This window comes from Chiloscyllium plagiosum, unplaced genomic scaffold, assembly GCF_037043375.1.
Source record: "Chiloscyllium plagiosum isolate Xiang-an unplaced genomic scaffold, Cpla_swu_hap1 HiC_scaffold_2, whole genome shotgun sequence".
In the NCBI taxonomy this organism is placed as follows: domain Eukaryota; kingdom Metazoa; phylum Chordata; class Chondrichthyes; order Orectolobiformes; family Hemiscylliidae; genus Chiloscyllium; species Chiloscyllium plagiosum.
This window is the reverse complement of record NW_028270140.1, coordinates 163,708,841-163,727,069: the sequence shown is the minus strand read 5'-3', so window position 1 is coordinate 163,727,069 and position 18,229 is coordinate 163,708,841. Positions and strand designations below refer to the sequence as shown.

The window sequence follows — 18,229 nt, the reverse complement described above, 5'->3', positions numbered from 1 at the left end:
CTGGTGTTCTAATTGGTAAGTTTGGAATATGAGTGGATTGTCTGATGATGTGTCAGACAGGTTGGGCCTGTCTTTGCTTGAATTTAGAAGAGTGAGGGGTGACTTGATTCAAATCTAGAAGGTGGATATAAAATGAATGTTTACATTTATGGGTCAGTTCAGAACTAGAGGGCAGCCCTTTATGGAAGAGATTAGTTTTTTTTCTTAGGGTCATGGAACTCAAGACAGTGAAGGCTGGTCGTTGAATGTTTGTGAGACAAGTGGATTAATCGAGGGTTATCTGTTGGGGTGGGGGGGGGGGGATGGTGGATGGAGATGGAAATGTGAAATTGAAGAATTGAAAACACTTGCAGAATAGCCACGACTGTATTGAATTGCTAAACAGGTGTAACGGTCAGTTTTTCACTTAGTCATGGATTGTGGCCATTGCTGGCTAGGCCACTATTTATTGGCCTTCCCTAATTGTCCTGAGGACAGCTAAGAGTCAACAGCTTTGCACATGTCTCAGCCAGCCAAAGTCTACTGACTGAAAGGAGGAGAAGTAGACCAAAGACTTCAGTTTCTTTGGTTCACCTTGCGGAAGCTTTCAGAAATGGTTCAGGTCAAAATTAGTCATCTTGTAGGGAAATATAGATTAATTAAGAAAAACCTGTATGAAGAGTAAATTAATTTTAACTTGCTTTTATTTAGTCCCGTGTGGATTTTGTTGGCTTGGGTAACCTTTATTGCCTTTAAGACCTAAATGTTATGACGCTTCAATGCTCATCCAAGTACTTTATTAAAAGTTCTGAGGTTGCTTGCCTCAACTACTCTCCAGGTGATGCATTCCAGATTACCACCACTCTTTGGTTAGAAAAAAAAGATTTCCTCAAATCCTTTCTGCCTTTCATTTTAAAATTATGCCACCTAGTCATGAATATTTTGACTAAGGGAAACAACTTGTTTTCTATTCAACCTGTCCATACCCAAAGTAATCATCTACGCCTCTATCAGGTCCTCTGTCAAACTTCTCTGTACCTAAGAAAACAATCTGAACTCATCTAGCTTCTGTTTGTACCTGAAAAGCTCAATCCCAGACAATCCCAGAAATGCCATAGTACTGCCTTGAGTGCAATCACAATTGTTTATATACTGTGGTGATTAGAAGTGCATATGGCACAGGAGCAGATTTAGGAATTTGACCCATTTGAGTTTGCTCCACCAAACAATCATGACTGATATTTTTCTTATCCCCATGGTAGGCTACTGCAAAAAATACGGAGGTATGGCATTGAGGGTGAGTTGGAGGTTTGGATTAGGAATTGGCTGGCTGGAAGAAGACAGAGGGTAGTAGTTGATGGTAAAGGTTCATCTTGGAGTGCAGTTACTAGCGGTGTTCCGCAAGGATCTGTTTTGGGACCATTGCTGTTTGTCATTTTTATAAATGACCTGGAGGAGGGGCTAGAAGGTTGGGTGAGCAAGTTTGCGGATGATACAAAAGTCGGTGGAGTTGTTGATAATAGACAATAGGTGCAGGAGTAGGCCATTCAGCCCTTCGAACCTGCACTGCCATTCAATATAATCATGGCTGATCATTCCTAATCAGTATCCTGTTCCTGCCTTATCTCCATAACCCTTGATTCCACTATCTTTGAGAGCTCTATCCAACTCCTTCTTAAATGAATCCAGAGAGTGGGCCTCCACTCCCCTCTGGGGCAGAGCATTCCACACAGCCACCACTCTCTGGGTGAAGAAGTTTCTCCTGAGCTCTGTCCTAAATGGTCTACCCCGTATTTTTAAGCTGTGTCCTCTGGTTCGGCACTCACCCATCAGTGGAAATATGTTTCCTACTGCCAGAGTGTCCAATCCTTTCATAATCTTATATGTCTCAATCAGATCCCCTCTCAATCTTCGAAACTCAAGGGTATACAAGCCCAGTTGCTTCAGTCTTTCAGTGTAAGGTAATCCTGCCATTCCAGGAATTGACCTCGTGAACCTATGCTGCACTCCCTCAATAGCCAGAATGTCTTTTCTCAAATTTGGAGACCAGAACTGCACACAGTACTCTAGGTGTGGTCTCACCAGGGCCCTGTACAGCTGCAGAAGCACCTCTTTGCTTCAATACTCAATTCCTCTTGTTATGAAGGCCAGCATGCTATTAGCCTTCTTCACTACCTGCTGTACCTGCATGCTTGCCTTCATTGACTGGTGTACAAGAACGCCCAGATCTCTCTGTACTGCCCCTTTACATAAATTGATTCCATTGAGGTAGTAGTCTGCCTTCCTGTTCTTGCTACCAAAGTAACCATACATTTATCCACATTAAACTGCATCTGCCATGCATCTGCCCACTCACCTAACTTGTCCAGGTCACCCTGTAATCTCCTAACATCCTCATCACTTTTCACCCTGCCACCCAGCTTTGTATCATCAGCAAATTTGCTCATGTTATTGCTGATACCATCTTCTATATCATTAACATATATTGTAAAAAGCTGGGGTCCCAGCACGGATCCCTGCGGTACCCCACTGGTCACTGCCTGCCATTCCAAAATGGAGCCGTTTATCACTACCCTTTGTTTCCTATTAGCCAAACAATTTTCAATCCAATCTAGTACTTTGCCCCCAATACCATGCACCCTAATTTTACTCACTAACCTCCTGTGTGGGACTTTATCAAAAGCTTTCTGAAAGTCCAGGTACACTACATCTACTGGATTTCCCTCGTCCAACTTCATAGTTACATCCTCAAAAAATTCAAGAAGATTAGTCAAGCATGATTTCTCCTTCATAAATCCATGCTGACTCTGTCCAATCCTGTTACTACTATCCAGATGTGCAGTAATTTCATCCTTTATAATAGACTCCAGCATCTTTCCCACCACTGAGGTCAGACTAACTGGTCTATAATTACTTGCTTTCTCTCGCCCACCTTTCTTAAAAAGTGGTATAACATTAGCCACCCTCCAATCCTCAGGAACCGACCCCGAATCTATTGAACTCTGGAAAATAATCACCAACGCATCCACGATTTCCCGAGCCACCTCCTTCAGTACCCTGGGATGCAGACCATCAGGCCCCGGAGACTTATCAACCTTCAGACCTAACAGCCTCTCCAACACCAAATCCTGGCAAATATAAATTCCCTTAAGTTCAGGTCCTTCAGCCACTGTTACCTCAGGGAGATTGCTTGTGTCTTCCCAAGTGAACACAGATCTGAAGTACCCATTTAATTCCTCTGCCATTTCTTTGTTCCTAGTAATATATTCCCCTGTTTCTGTCTTCAAGGGCCCAATTTTAGTCCTAACCATTTTTTTGCCTTGCACATACCTAAAAAAGCTTTTAATATCCTCCTTAATATTCTTGGCCAGTTTATCTTCGTACCTCATTTTTCCTCTGCGTATTTCCTTCTTAGTAATCCTCTGTTGCTCTTTAAAAGCTTCCCAGTCCTCAGTTTTCCCACTTATCTTAGCTATGTTATACTTTTTCTCTTTTAACTTTATATGTTTCTTTACTTCCCTCGTCAGCCACGGCTGCCCATGCCTCCTCCTGGGATCTTTCTTCCTTTTAGGAATGAACTGATCCTGCAACTTCTGCATTATACACAGAAATATCCGCCATTGTTCCTCCACTGTCATCCCTGCTAAGGTATTGCACCATTGAACTTTGGCCAGCTCCTCCCTCATAGCTCCATAATTCCCTTTATTCAACAGAAATATTGTCACTTCCGACTGTACCCTCTCCCTCTCAAATTGCAGATTGAAGCTTATTGTATTATGGTCACTACTTCCCAATGGCTCCTTCACTTCGAGGTCACTGACCAATTCTGGTTCATTACACAATACCAGATCCAGAATTGCCTTCTCCCTGGTCGGCTCCAGCACCAGCTGCTCTAAGAATCCATCTCTGAGGCACTCCGCAAAGTCTCTTTCTTGAGGCCCAATACCATCCTGATTCTCCCAGTCTACCTGCATGTTAAAATCCCCCATAACAACTGTAGTGACATCTTTGCGACAGGCCAATTTCAGCTCCTGATTTAACTTACATCCGACATCCAGACTACTGTTTGGGGGCCTGTAGATGACTCCCAAGAGGGTCTTTTTACCCCTGGTATTTCTCAGCTCTATCCACACTGACTCTACATCTCCTGACTCTAGGTCCCTCTGTGCAAGGGACTGAATATCGTCCCTTACCAACAAGGCCACCCCACCCCCTCTGCCCGTCAGTCTGTCCTTAGGCTAGCACGTGTAGCCTTGAATATTCATTTCCCAGGCCCTGTCCACTTGAAGCCACGTCTCAGTTATCCCCACAATATCGTATCTGCCAATTTCCAAAAGAGCCTCAAGCTCATCCATCTTATGTCTAATGCTTCGTGCATTCATGTATAGTATTTTTAATTTGTTACTGCTCTCACCCTTCCCATCAACCCCTATTTCACTCAACCTTACAGCATGATGCCTTTCCGAGTTTTCTGCCTCATTGATACAGTTGTCTTTCTTGACTTCTCTTGTTCTAACTTTCCCTTCAATTTCCTTTTAAACATCCAGCTTGTCCCCTCCCCCCGCTACTTAGTTTAAATGTAACGGTGTTGCAGTAGAAAACCTGTCTGCCAGAATACTGGTCCCTAACCTATTAAGGTGCAAGCCGTCTCTCTTGTAGAATTTATGTTTACCACAAAATATACCCCAGTGATCCAAGAACTTAAATCCTTGCTTCCTGCACCAGTTCCCCAACCACACGTTCAAGTCCATTATCTCCCTGTTCCTGGGCACACTAGCCCGAGGAACTGGAAGCAAACCGGAGATAACCACCTTGGACGTCCTGCTTTTCAGCCTTCTTCCTAGTTCTCCGAAGTGATAGTGAGGAAGGATGTGTCAGGTTACAGCGGGATATAGATAAGTTGCAGAGCTGGGCAGAAAGGTGGCAAATGGAGTTCAATGTAGGTAAGTGTGAGGTGATTCACTTTGGTAAGAGTAACAAAAAGATGGGGTACTGGGCTAATGGTCGGATACTTGGTAGTGTGGATGAGCAGAGGGATCTTGGTGTCCATGTACACAGATCTCTGAAAGTTGCCACCCAGGTAAATAGTGCGGTGAAGGCGGCATATAGCGTACTGGCTTTTATTGGTAGAGGAATTGAGTTCCGGAGCCCTGAGGTCATGTTGCAGTTGTATAAGACTCTGGTGCGGCCGCATCTGGAGTATTGTGTGCAGTTTTGGTCGCCATACTATAGGAAGGATGTGGAGGCACTGGAACGGGTGCAGAGGAGGTTTATCAGGATGTTGCCTGGTATGGTAGAAAGATCGTATGAGGAAAGGCTGAGGCACTTGGGGCTGTTTTCATTGGAGAAAAGAAGGTTTAGGGGTGACTTGATAGAGGTGTACAAGATGATTAGGGGTTTAGATAGGGTTGACCATGAGAACCTTTTTCCACGTATGGAGTCAGCTATTATGAGGGGGCATAGCTTTAAATTAAGGGGTGGTAGGTATAGGACAGATGTTAGGGGTAGATTCTTTACTCAGCGAGTCATGAGTTCATGGAATGCCCTGCCAGTAGCAGTGGTGGACTCTCCCTCTTTATGGGCATTTAAGTGGGCATTTGATAGGCATATGGAGGATAGTGGGCTAGTGTAGGTTAGGTGGGCTTGGATCGGCGCAACATCAAGGGCCGAAGGGCTTGTACTGCGCTGTATTTTTCTATGTTATCCCCGTTCTCCTGCCTTAGAACATCGAACAATACAGCGCAGAACAGGCCCTTTGGCCCTTGGTGTTGCGCTGACCTGTGAACTAATCTAAGCCCATCAATCTACGCTCTCCCATTGTCATCCATATGCTTATCCAAGAACTGTATAAATGCTTCTAACTTAAATACATTGGCAAGCAGGGCATTCCACGCCCTTACCACACTCTGAGTAAAGAACCTGCCTCTGACATCTGTCTTAAATCTGTCACTCCTCAATTTACAGCTATGCCCCCTCGTACAAGCAGATGTTATCATCCTAGGGAAAAGAGTCTCACTGTCCACCTTATCTAATACTCTAATCATCTTGTATGTCTCTATTAAATCCCCTCTTAGCCATCTTCTCTCCAATGAGAACAGATCTAAGTCCCTCAGCCTTTCCTCATAAGACCTTCACTTCAGACCAGGTAACATCCTGGCAAATCTCCTTTGAACCTTTACCAATGCTTCCACATCCTTCCTGTAAAGGGGCGACCAGAACTGTACACAATATCCCAAGTGAGGCCACACTAGCATTTTGTATAGTTGCAGCATGACATCACAGCTCAGGAACTCAATCCCTCTACCAATAAAACCTAAACACTGTATGCCTTCTTAACAGCACTGTCAACCTGAGTGAAAATGGATGAGGAATATTCGTTTAGCACCTCTCCAATCTCCACAGGGTCCACACGCAACTTCCCACTTCTGTCTTTGGCCCCATCCTTCCCTCGTCATCCTTTTATTCCTCTCATATCTGTAGAAAGCTTTAGGGTTCTCCTTTATTCTACCTGCTAAAGACTGCTCATGTCCCCTCCTTCACCTTCTTAACACTCTCTCTTTAAGTCCTTCCTAGCTAATCTGTAACTCTCCATCCCCTCATCTGAATCAACTTGTCTCAACATCACATAAGCCTCCCTCTTCTGCTTAACAAGAGATACAATTCCTGTAGTAAACCGCGGTTCCCTTACCTTTTCGCTTCCTCCTTACCTGACAGGGACATACCTGTCAAAGACACGTAACATCTGTTCCTTAAACCAGGTCCATGTTTCCCTTCTGCCAGTAACCCTTGATTCCCTTTCTGCCCTTATCTATCTCGGTCTCAAATTTACTCAGTGACTTGGCCTCCCCAGTCTGCTGCAGAAATGAGTTCCACAGATTCACCATGCTCTGGCTGAAGAAATTCCTCCTCGTCCTCGTCCTCCCCGGTCTAAAACGTCGTCCTCATCCTCCCCGTTCTAAATCCTCGTCCTCATCCTCGTCCTCCTCCCCGTTCTGAAGCCTCGGCCTCGTCCTCCTCCCCGTTCTGAAGCCTCGGCCTCGTCCTCCTCCCCGTTCTGAAGCCTCGGCCTCGTCCTCCTCCCCGTTCTGAAGCCTCGGCCTCGTCCTCCTCCCCGTTCTGAAGCCTCGGCCTCGTCCTCCTCCCCGTTCTGAAGCCTCGGCCTCGTCCTCCTCCCCGTTCTGAAGCCTCGGCCTCGTCCTCCTCCCCGTTCTGAAGCCTCGGCCTCGTTCTAAAGCCTTGTCTTCATCCTCCTGGTTCTAAAGCCTCAGCCTCGTTCTCGTCCTCCTCCCCGTTCTAAACCCTCGGCCTCGTCCTCCTCCTCATCATCCTCCTCCCCGTTCTAAAACCTCGACTTCCTCCCCGTTTTCTAAACCCTGGGCCTCGTCCTCCTCTCCGTTCTAAACCCTCATCCTCCTCCCCGTTCTAAACGCTTGGCCTTGTCTTCGTCCTCATCCTCATCCTCATCCTCTTCCCCGTTCTAAAACCTCGTCCTCTTCCCTGTTCTAAACCCTTGGCCTCGTCCTCATCCTCCTCCCCGTTCTAAACCCTCGGCCTCGTCCTCCTCCCCGTTCTAAACCCTCGGCCTCATCCTCCTCCCCGTTCTGAAGCCTCGGCCTCGTCGTCCACCCCGTTCTGAAGCCTCGTCCTCCTCATCCTCCTCCCCGTTCTGAAGCCTCGGCCTCGTCCTCCTCATCCTCCTCCCCGTTCTGAAGCCTCGGCCTCGTCCTCCTCATCCTCCTCCCTGTTCTAAAACCTCGGCCTCGTCCTCCTCCCCGTTATAAAACCTCGGCCTCGTCCTCCTCCCCGTTCTGAAGCCTCGGCCTCATCCTCCTCTCCGTTCTAAACCCTCGGCCTCGTCCTCGTTCTAAACCCTTGGCCTCGTCCTCGTCCTCCTCCCCATTCTAAACCCTCGGCCTCCTCCCCGTTCTCGTCCTCGTCGTCCTCCCCGTTCTGAAGCCTCGGCCTCGTCCTCCTCCCCGTTCTGAAGCCTCGGCCTCGTCCTCCTCCCCGTTCTGAAGCCTCGGCCTCGTCCTCCTCCCCGTTCTGAAGCCTCGGCCTCGTCCTCCTCTCCGTTCTGAAGCCTCGGCCTCGTCCTCCTCCCCGTTCTGAAGCCTCGGCCTCGTCCTCCTCCCCGTTCTGAAGCCTCGGCCTCGTCCTCCTCCCCGTTCTGAAGCCTCGGCCTCGTCCTCCTCCCCGTTCTGAAGCCTCGGCCTCGTCCTCCTCCCCGTTCTGAAGCCTCGGCCTCGTCCTCCTCCCCGTTCTGAAGCCTCGGCCTCGTCCTCCTCCCCGTTCTGAAGCCTCGGCCTCGTCCTCCTCCCCGTTCTGAAGCCTCGACCTCGTCCTCCTCCCCGTTCTGAAGCCTCGGCCTCGTCCTCCTCCCCGTTCTGAAGCCTCGGCCTCGTCCTCCTCCCCGTTCTGAAGCCTCGGCCTCGTCCTCCTCCCCGTTCTGAAGCCTCGGCCTCGTCCTCCTCCCCGTTCTGAAGCCTCGGCCTCGTCCTCCTCCCCGTTCTGAAGCCTCGGCCTCGTCCTCCTCCCCGTTCTGAAGCCTCGGCCTCGTCCTCCTCCCCGTTCTGAAGCCTCGGCCTCGTCCTCCTCCCCGTTCTGAAGCCTCGGCCTCGTCCTCCTCCCCGTTCTGAAGCCTCGGCCTCGTCCTCCTCCCCGTTCTGAAGCCTCGGCCTCGTCCTCCTCCCCGTTCTGAAGCCTCGGCCTCGTCCTCCTCCCCGTTCTGAAGCCTCGGCCTCGTCCTCCTCCCCGTTCTGAAGCCTCGGCCTCGTCCTCCTCCCCGTTCTGAAGCCTCGGCCTCGTCCTCCTCCCCGTTCTGAAGCCTCGGCCTCGTCCTCCTCCCCGTTCTGAAGCCTCGGCCTCGTCCTCCTCCCCGTTCTGAAGCCTCGGCCTCGTCCTCCTCCCCGTTCTGAAGCCTCGGCCTCGTCCTCCTCCCCGTTCTGAAGCCTCGGCCTCGTCCTCCTCCCCGTTCTGAAGCCTCGGCCTCGTCCTCCTCCCCGTTCTGAAGCCTCGGCCTCGTCCTCCTCCCCGTTCTGAAGCCTCGGCCTCGTCCTCCTCCCCGTTCTGAAGCCTCGGCCTCGTCCTCCTCCCCGTTCTGAAGCCTCGGCCTCGTCCTCCTCCCCGTTCTGAAGCCTCGGCCTCGTCCTCCTCCCCGTTCTGAAGCCTCGGCCTCGTCCTCCTCCCCGTTCTGAAGCCTCGGCCTCGTCCTCCTCCCCGTTCTGAAGCCTCGGCCTCGTCCTCCTCCCCGTTCTGAAGCCTCGGCCTCGTCCTCCTCCCCGTTCTGAAGCCTCGGCCTCGTCCTCCTCCCCGTTCTGAAGCCTCGGCCTCGTCCTCCTCCCCGTTCTGAAGCCTCGGCCTCGTCCTCCTCCCCGTTCTGAAGCCTCGGCCTCGTCCTCCTCCCCGTTCTGAAGCCTCGGCCTCGTCCTCCTCCCCGTTCTGAAGCCTCGGCCTCGTCCTCCTCCCCGTTCTGAAGCCTCGGCCTCGTCCTCCTCCCCGTTCTGAAGCCTCGGCCTCGTCCTCCTCCCCGTTCTGAAGCCTCGGCCTCGTCCTCCTCCCCGTTCTGAAGCCTCGGCCTCGTCCTCCTCCCCGTTCTGAAGCCTCGGCCTCGTCCTCCTCCCCGTTCTGAAGCCTCGGCCTCGTCCTCCTCCCCGTTCTGAAGCCTCGGCCTCGTCCTCCTCCCCGTTCTGAAGCCTCGGCCTCGTCCTCCTCCCCGTTCTGAAGCCTCGGCCTCGTCCTCTTCCCCGTTCTGAAGCCTCGGCCTCGTCCTCCTCCCCGTTCTGAAGCCTCGGCCTCGTCCTCCTCCCCGTTCTGAAGCCTCGGCCTCGTCCTCCTCATCCTCCTCCCCGTTCTGAAGCCTCGGCCTCGTCCTCCTCCCCGTTCTAAACCCTCGGCCTCGTCCTCCTCCCCGTTCTAAACCCTCGGCCTCGTCCTCCTCATCCTCCTCCCCGTTCTGAAGCCTCGGCCTCGTCCTCCTCATCCTCCTCCCCGTTCTGAAGCCTCGGCCTCGTCCTCCTCATCCTCCTCCCCGTTCTGAAGCCTCGGCCTCGTCCTCCTCATCCTCCTCCCCGTTCTGAAGCCTCGGCCTGGTCCTCCTCCCCGTTCTAAACCCTCAGCCTGGTCCTCCTCCCCGTTCTAAACCCTCGGCCTCGTCCTCCTCCCCGTTCTAAACCCTCGGCCTCGTCCTCCTCCCCGTTCTGAAGCCTCGGCCTCGTCGTTCACCCCGTTCTGAAGCCTCGTCCTCCTCATCCTCCTCCCCGTTCTGAAGCCTCGGCCTCGTCCTCCTCATCCTCCTCCCTGTTCTATAACCTCAACCTCGTCCTCCTCTCCGTTCTAAAATCTCGGCCTCGTCCTCCTCCCCGTTCTGAAGCTTCGGCCTCGTCCTCCTCTCCGTTCTGAAGCTTCGGCCTCGTCCTCCTCTCCATTCTAAACCCTCGGCCTCGTTCTAAACCCTTGGCCTCGTCCTCGTCCTCCTCCCCATTCTAAACCCTCGGCCTCCTCCCCGTCCTCGTCCTCGTCGTCCTCCCCATTCTAAACCCTCATCTTCGTCCTCCTCCCCGTTCTAAACCCTCGGCCTCGTCCTCCACCCCGTTCTGAAGCCTCGGCCTCGTCCTCCTCCCCGTTCTGAAGCCTCGGCCTCGTCCTCCTCCCCGTTCTGAAGCCTCGTCCTCCTCATCCTCCTCCCCGTTCTGAAGCCTCGGCCTCGTCCTCCTCCCCGTTCTGAAGCCTCGTCCTCCTCATCCTCCTCCCCGTTCTGAAGCCTCGTCCTCCTCATCCTCCTCCCCGTTCTGAAGCCTCGTCCTCCTCATCCTCCTCCCCGTTCTGAAGCCTCGTCCTCCTCATCCTCCTCCCCGTTCTGAAGCCTCGTCCTCCTCATCCTCCTCCCCGTTCTGAAGCCTCGTCCTCCTCATCCTCCTCCCCGTTCTGAAGCCTCGTCCTCCTCATCCTCCTCCCCGTTCTGAAGCCTCGTCCTCCTCATCCTCCTCCCCGTTCTGAAGCCTCGGCCTCGTCGTCCTCCCCGTTCTGAAGCCTCGTCCTCCTCATCCTCCTCCCCGTTCTGAAGCCTCGTCCTCCTCATCCTCCTCCCCGTTCTGAAGCCTCGTCCTCCTCATCCTCCTCCCCGTTCTGAAGCCTCGTCCTCCTCATCCTCATCCTACTCCCCGTTCTGAAGCCTCGGCCTCGTCCTCCTCATCCTCCTCCCCGTTCTAAAACCTCGGCCTCGTCCTGCTCCCCGTTCTTAAACCTCGGCCTCGTCCTCCTCCCCGTTCTGAAGCCTCTGCCTCGTCCTCCTCATCCTCCACCCGTTCTAAAACCTCGACTTCCTCCCCGTTCTAAACCCTCGGCCTCTTCCTCCTCCTAATCCTCCTCCCCGTTCTAAAACCTCGACTTCCTCCCCGTTTTCTAAACCCTGGGCCTCGTCCTCCTCTCCGTTCTAAACCCTCGTCCTCCTCCCCGTTCTAAACCCTCGTCCTCCTCCCCGTTCTAAACGCTTGGCCTTGTCTTCATCCTCATCCTCATCCTCATCCTCTTCCCTGTTCTAAAACCTCGTCCTCTTCCCTGTTCTAAACCCTTGGCCTCGTCCTCATCCTCCTCCCCGTTCTAAACCCTCGGCCTCGTCATCCTCCCCGTTCTGAAGCCTCGGCCTCGTCCTCCTCCCCGTTCTGAAGCCTCGGCCTCGTCATCCTCCCCGTTCTGAAGCCTCGGCCTCGTCCTTCTCCCCGTTCTGAAGCCTCGGCCTCGTCATCCTCCCCGTTCTGAAGCCTCGGCCTCGTCCTCCTCCCCGTTCTGAAGCCTCGTCCTCCTCATCCTCCTCCCCGTTCTGAAGCCTCGTCCTCCTCATCCTCCTCCCCGTTCTGAAGCCTCGTCCTCCTCATCCTCCTCCCCGTTCTGAAGTCTCGTCCTCCTCATCCTCATCCTACTCCCCGTTCTGAAGCCTCGGCCTCGTCCTCCTCATCCTCCTCCCCGTTCTAAAACCTCGGCCTCGTCCTCCTCCCCGTTCTTAAACCTCGGCCTCGTCCTCCTCCCCGTTCTGAAGCCTCTGCCTCGTCCTCCTCATCCTCCACCCGTTCTAAAACCTCGACTTCCTCCCCGTTCTAAACCCTCGGCCTCTTCCTCCTCCTAATCCTCCTCCCCGTTCTAAAACCTCGACTTCCTCCCCGTTTTCTAAACCCTGGGCCTCGTCCTCCTCTCCGTTCTAAACCCTCGTCCTCCTCCCCGTTCTAAACGCTTGGCCTTGTCTTCATCCTCATCCTCATCCTCTTCCCCGTTCTGAAGCCTCGTCCTCCTCATCCTCCTCCCCGTTCTGAAGCCTCGTCCTCCTCATCCTCCTCCCCGTTCTGAAGCCTCGTCCTCCTCATCCTCCTCCCCGTTCTGAAGCCTCTGCCTCGTCCTCCTCATCCTCCTCCCCGTTCTGAAGCCTCGTCCTCCTCATCCTCCTCCCCGTTCTGAAGCCTCGTCCTCCTCATCCTCCTCCCCGTTCTGAAGCCTCGTCCTCCTCATCCTCCTCCCCGTTCTGAAGCCTCGTCATCCTCCCCGTTCTGAAGCCTCGGCCCCGTCCTCCTCATCCTCCTCCCCGTTCTGAAGCCTCGGCCTCGTCCTCCTCATCCTCCTCCCCGTTCTGAAGCCTCGGCCTCGTCCTCCTCATCCTCCTCCCCGTTCTGAAGCCTCGGCCTCGTCCTCCTCATCCTCCTCCCCGTTCTAAAACCTCGGCCTCGTCCTCCTCCCCGTTCTAAAACCTCGGCCTCGTCCTCCTCCCTGTTCTGAACCCTCGGCCTCGTCCTCGTTCTAAACCCTTGGCCTCGTCCTCCTCCCCATTCTAAACCCTCGGCCTCCTCCCCGTCCTCGTCCTCGTCGTCCTTCCCATTCTAAACCCTCAGCCTCGTCCTCCTCCCCGTTCTAAACCCTCGGCCTCGTCCTCCTCCCCGTTCTGAAGCCTCGTCCTCCTCATCCTCCTCCCCGTTCTGAAGCCTCGTCCTCCTCATGCTCCTCCCCGTTCTGAAGCCTCTGCCTCGTCCTCCTCATCCTCCTCCCCGTTCTGAAGCCTCGTCCTCCTCATCCTCCTCCCCGTTCTGAAGCCTCGTCATCCTCCCCGTTCTGAAGCCTCGGCCTCGTCCTCCTCATCCTCCTCCCCGTTCTGAAGCCTCGGCCTCGTCCTCCTCATCCTCCTCCCCGTTCTGAAGCCTCGGCCTCGTCCTCCTCATCCTCCTCCCCGTTCTGAAGCCTCGGCCTCGTCCTCCTCATCCTCCTCCCCGTTCTAAAACCTCGGCCTCGTCCTCCTCCCCGTTCTAAAACCTCGGCCTCGTCCTCCTCCCTGTTCTGAAGCCTCGGCCTCGTCCTCCTCTCCGTTCTAAAACCTCGACTTCCTCCCGGTTCTAAACCCTCGTCCTCGTCCTCCTCCCCGTTCTAAACCCTCGGCCTCGTCCTCGTTCTAAACCCTTGGCCTCGTCCTCCTCCCCATTCTAAACCCTCGGCCTCCTCCCCGTCCTCGTCCTCGTCGTCCTTCCCATTCTAAACCCTCAGCCTCGTCCTCCTCCCCGTTCTAAACCCTCGGCCTCGTCCTCCTCCCCGTTCTAAACCCTCGGCCTCGTCCTCCTCCCCGTTCTGAAGCCTCGTCCTCCTCATCCTCCTCCCCGTTCTGAAGCCTCGGCCTCGTCCTCCTCATCCTCCTCCCCGTTCTGAAGCCTCGGCCTTGTCCTCCTCATCCTCCTCCCCGTTCTAAAACCTCGGCCTCGTCCTCCTCCCCGTTCTAAACTCTCGTACACGTCCTCCTCCCCGTTCTAAAGCCTCGTCCTCGTCCTCCTCCCCGTTCTAAACCCTCTGCCTTGTCCTCCTCCCCGTTCTAAACCGTCGTCCTCGTCCTCCCCGTTCTAAACCGTCGTCCTCGTCCTCCCCGTTCTAAACCCTCGGCCTCATCCTCCTCCCCGTTCTAAACCCTCGGCCTCGTCCTCCCTGTTCTAAACCGTCGTCCTCGTCCTCCCTGTTCTAAACCGTCGTCCTCGTCCTCCCCGTTCTAAACCGTCGTCCTCGTCCTCCCCGTTCTAAACCCTCGGCCTCATCCTCCTCCCCGTTCTAAACCCTCGGCCTCGTCCTCCTCGCCGTTCTAAACCCTCGGCCTCTTCCTCCTCCCCGTTCTAAACCGTCGTCTTCGTCCTCCCCGTTCTAAACCCTCGGCCTCGTCCTCCTCCCCGTTCTAAACCCTCGGCCTCGTCCTCCTCCCCGTTCTAAACCCTCGGCCTCGTCCTCCTCCCCGTTCTAAACCCTCGACCTCGTCCTCCTCCCCGTTCTAAACCCTCGGCCTCGTCCTCCTCCCCGTTCTAAACCCTCGGCCTCGTCCTCCTCCCCGGTCTAAACCCTCGGCCTCGTCCTCCTCCCCGTTCTAAACCCTCGGCCTCGTCCTCCTCCCCGGTCTAAACCCTCGGCCTCGTCCTCCTCCCCGGTCTAAACCCTCGGCCTCGTCCTCCTCCCCGGTCTAAACCCTCGGCCTCGTCCTCCTCCCCGGTCTAAACCCTCGGCCTCGTCCTCCTCCCCGGTCTAAACCCTCGGCCTCGTCCTCCTCCCCGGTCTAAACCCTCGGCCTCGTCCTCCTCCCCGGTCTAAACCCTCGGCCTCGTCCTCCTCCCCGGTCTAAACCCTCGGCCTCGTCCTCCTCCCCGGTCTAAACCCTCGGCCTCGTCCTCCTCCCCGGTCTAAACCCTCGGCCTCGTCCTCCTCCCCGGTCTAAACCCTCGGCCTCGTCCTCCTCCCCGGTCTAAACCCTCGGCCTCGTCCTCCTCCCCGGTCTAAACCCTCGGCCTCGTCCTCCTCCCCGGTCTAAACCCTCGGCCTCGTCCTCCTCCCCGGTCTAAACCCTCGGCCTCGTCCTCCTCCCCGGTCTAAACCCTCGGCCTCGTCCTCGTCCTCCTCCCCATTCTAAACCCTCGGCCTCCTCCCCGTCCTCGTCCTCGTCGTCCTCCCCGTTCTAAACCCTCGTCCTCGTCCTCCTCCCCGTTCGAAAGCCTCGTCCTCATTGTCCTCGTCCTCCTCCCCGTTCGAAAGCATCCTCCCTTCATTCTGAGGCTGTGCCCTCAGGTCCTAGTCCCTCCTACCAGTGGAAGCATCACCTCCAGGCTTCCCCGTATTCTGTCAGTTTCAATAAATTTTCCCCCCCCCCTCCCCCAAACCCCCTTAACTTCATTGAGTACAGACTCAGAGTCCTCAACAGCTCCTCATGTGACAAAGCCTTCATCCCTGGGATTATTTTTGTAAGTCTCCTCTGGACTCCCTCCAATGCCAGCACATCTTTACTTCGAATTGGGGCCAAATCTGCGCTCAGTATTCTGAATACAGTTTCACCAGAGCCTTGCACAATTTATCCCTGCTCTTCTATTCTTGTCCTCTTAAAATAAATGCCAACCTTCAAGATTGTTTAACTGAAAATCTAGAGTCTCTTTGTGGTTTAGATTTCTGAAGTCTTTCCCCATTGAGAAAATAGTCTACGTCTCTTTTTGTCCTTCCAAAGCATAACCTCACACTTTCCCATATCGTACTTGACACTTTCCTAGCCTGTCCAAGTTCTTTTGCAGAGTCCCCACTTAGAACATAGAACATTATAGCACAGTACATGCCCTTTGGCCCTCGATGTTGCATCGACCTGTGGAACCAATCTGAAGCCTGTCTATCCTACACAATTCCATTTTCATCCATATGTTTATCCAGTGGCTATTTAAATGATCTTGAAGTTAATGAGCCTACTACTGTTGCAGGTAGGCCGTTCCACGCCCCTACTGCTCTCTGAGTAAAGAAACTACCTCTCACATCTGTCCTATATCTATCACTCCTCAATTGAAAGCTGTGTCCCTTTTGTGCTAGCCATCATCATCCAAGTAAAAAAGCTCTCACTGTACACCCTATCTAACTTTCTGATTATCTTATGTCTCAATGTTGGAGCAGGCTGAAGGGACTGACTGGCCTCTTTTTGTTCCTGATTTGTATGTTTAGACATTACTGGTAGGGCGTCAGATAATAGCTGTCAAAATATGGCTCTTAATAAAAGGAGGGAAAACAACTTTCATGGTAAAGCAATCTAGTAATATAAAAAATAGTTTCTACAAATTAAAAAAAAGCAGAACTTGCACAGTTAATGGCAGGCTCCTGGGGGTATTGTTGAACAGAGGGACCCGAGGGTTGCAGGAATATAGTTACTTGAAAGTGCCATCACATGGAGACAGGGTGATGAACAAGATGTTTGGCACACTTGCCTTCATAGATCAGAGCATTGTGTACAGGAGTTGGAATGCATTTTGCTAGCTATTTCAGAGTTGAGAGTTAGCCACATTGCTGCAGACCTGGAGTTGCATATAGTCCAGGCTAGATAAAGATGACAGATTTCCTTGTCTAAAGCACAGCAGGGATTTTTCGGTTCAAATCCAATCATGGAATTGAATTTTAATTATGTTACCGCAGCATTAGCCTTGGCTTCTCGATTACTAGTCCATTGACATTAGCACTATACCATTGTTAAACCCCACCAATGTGGTGTACTTGGATTTTTAAAAGCTTGATTAAGTGCTACATCAAAGGTTACTACACAAGAGAAAAACACACAGCATATCATGATGATCGGAATAAAGGATTGGTTAGCTGTCAGGAAGCACAAATTATATATAAATAAGGATAAATCTTTTCAAATTATTGAACTGAACTCTGGTGTGTTCTTTCAGTTGTTGAAGTCTGAGGAAGATGCTTCATACAAGCCTGTGAAGAAGGCCTGTGTGCAGATAGTGGATAATCTGGTGGAACACATTCTGAAATATGAAGAATCCCTTGCAGGTAAATGGAAAGGAATGAAATGGGAATATAACTTGTCAGTCCTGTTAAATATTCTATCATAGAGGTATTGAGGCACCGATGGAAACCATTTTGGCCCATTGTGTTTCATGCCAACTCTTTGGAGAGTAATCCAGTCGATTCCCCTTTTCTCCCACCCTGCCTATATCCCTGAGCTTAAAGTTCATTTCCCTTAGGTCCCTGTCCAATTTAGTGTTGAAGTCAATCATTGTTTCCTCAAAGACCACCCCTTAGGTGGCGAATACTAAATAAGTCATATTTTGTGTTGAGACCATGCTTGATCTACCATAAATTTTGTTTGTTCTTACTGTTTACTGTGGAGGTCAGTCACTGAATACATTAACAAGGGGCTGCAAATGTACTTGAAACAAAAACCATGTACAAGTTTGTTACATAAGTGAAAAATCCAAACGATATTACTCTCTGCAAGGACCTTTTGAAGTCATTACAGATGTCATAAAGATTTAACACTTCTGTCTTAACAACAATCTCTGACATGCAAACCTCACTGAAAGGTTACCCCTGTGACTGCACGAAACCTCTTTTGTTTTACTTGCATGCTATAAGTAGTTGTTTTTGATAAATTTTTGCATTCGTGTGATACAATTTTCTTTATTAATATGTCATATGGAGATCATTCAACAAGTTGCTTACTCAAATAATTTGCTTAATGTGATTCATAACTTTACTACAGCAGCTTTGTAGAATGTTTTCCTGTTTGACACTTTCACAGCCTTCTGTTTATGACTTAATTTTTGGCAATTCACAACTCTTCTCTCCATTCCCCCTCCTGCCAGTGCTGATTGTTTGGACTGTTGGTAGTAGAATCATAGAATCTCTACAGCGTGGAAACAGGCCATTTGGCCCTTTGGGTCCACACCGATCTTCTGAAGAGCATCCCATCCAGACTCACTCCCCCACATTATCCCTGTAATCCATATTTTGCATGGCTAATCCACCTAACCTCCACACCTTTGGACCTGGGCAGGAAACTGGGAGAGTGTCTGTGTGGAGTTTGCGCAGTTACCTGGAATCGAATCCAGATCCCTGGTGCTGCTAACCACTGGGCCACTATGCCACCCTCTGCTGTTAAAGACATCTTCTCTTTGAACCAACCTGCTCCTGTTCAAATGAACTTGGCTTCTTTTGGAGTGAACCTGACTAAACTCCCTTCTCTCTTCTCCCCTTAACTCTCGAGATTTGAAACCTCAAATCAGCAAACACTCTCGTTATTATCTATGGCTAGATATTTGGTCATCTAAAGTGACATGATTCCTTGGAAATGCTTTTTGGCAACTCGTTCAAAATGACCTTCAGAACTTTATAGAATTGAAAACCAAATAAAATCTGCTTTACATCTAGTTCTCCACTTTTGAATGCAAATTTTCAAATACATTTATGAACCTTAATCAGACTTTTTCTACTT

At 52.1% G+C, this 18,229-nt stretch overlaps 1 protein-coding gene across 4 annotated transcripts in view; it reads left to right on the top strand.

Annotated features, from left to right (window-relative positions):
• The window catches only part of LOC122556264 (nipped-B-like protein), a 547,720-nt gene that overhangs the window by 390,489 nt on the left and 139,002 nt on the right, over nucleotides 1-18,229 (top strand). For all 4 annotated transcript variants that reach the window (XM_043702901.2, XM_043702895.2, XM_043702914.2 and 1 more), the window contains one exon: nucleotides 16,677-16,785. In XM_043702901.2, coding sequence (XP_043558836.2) covers nucleotides 16,677-16,785 — 109 coding nt within the window. The remainder of the gene's footprint in view (nucleotides 1-16,676; nucleotides 16,786-18,229) is intronic.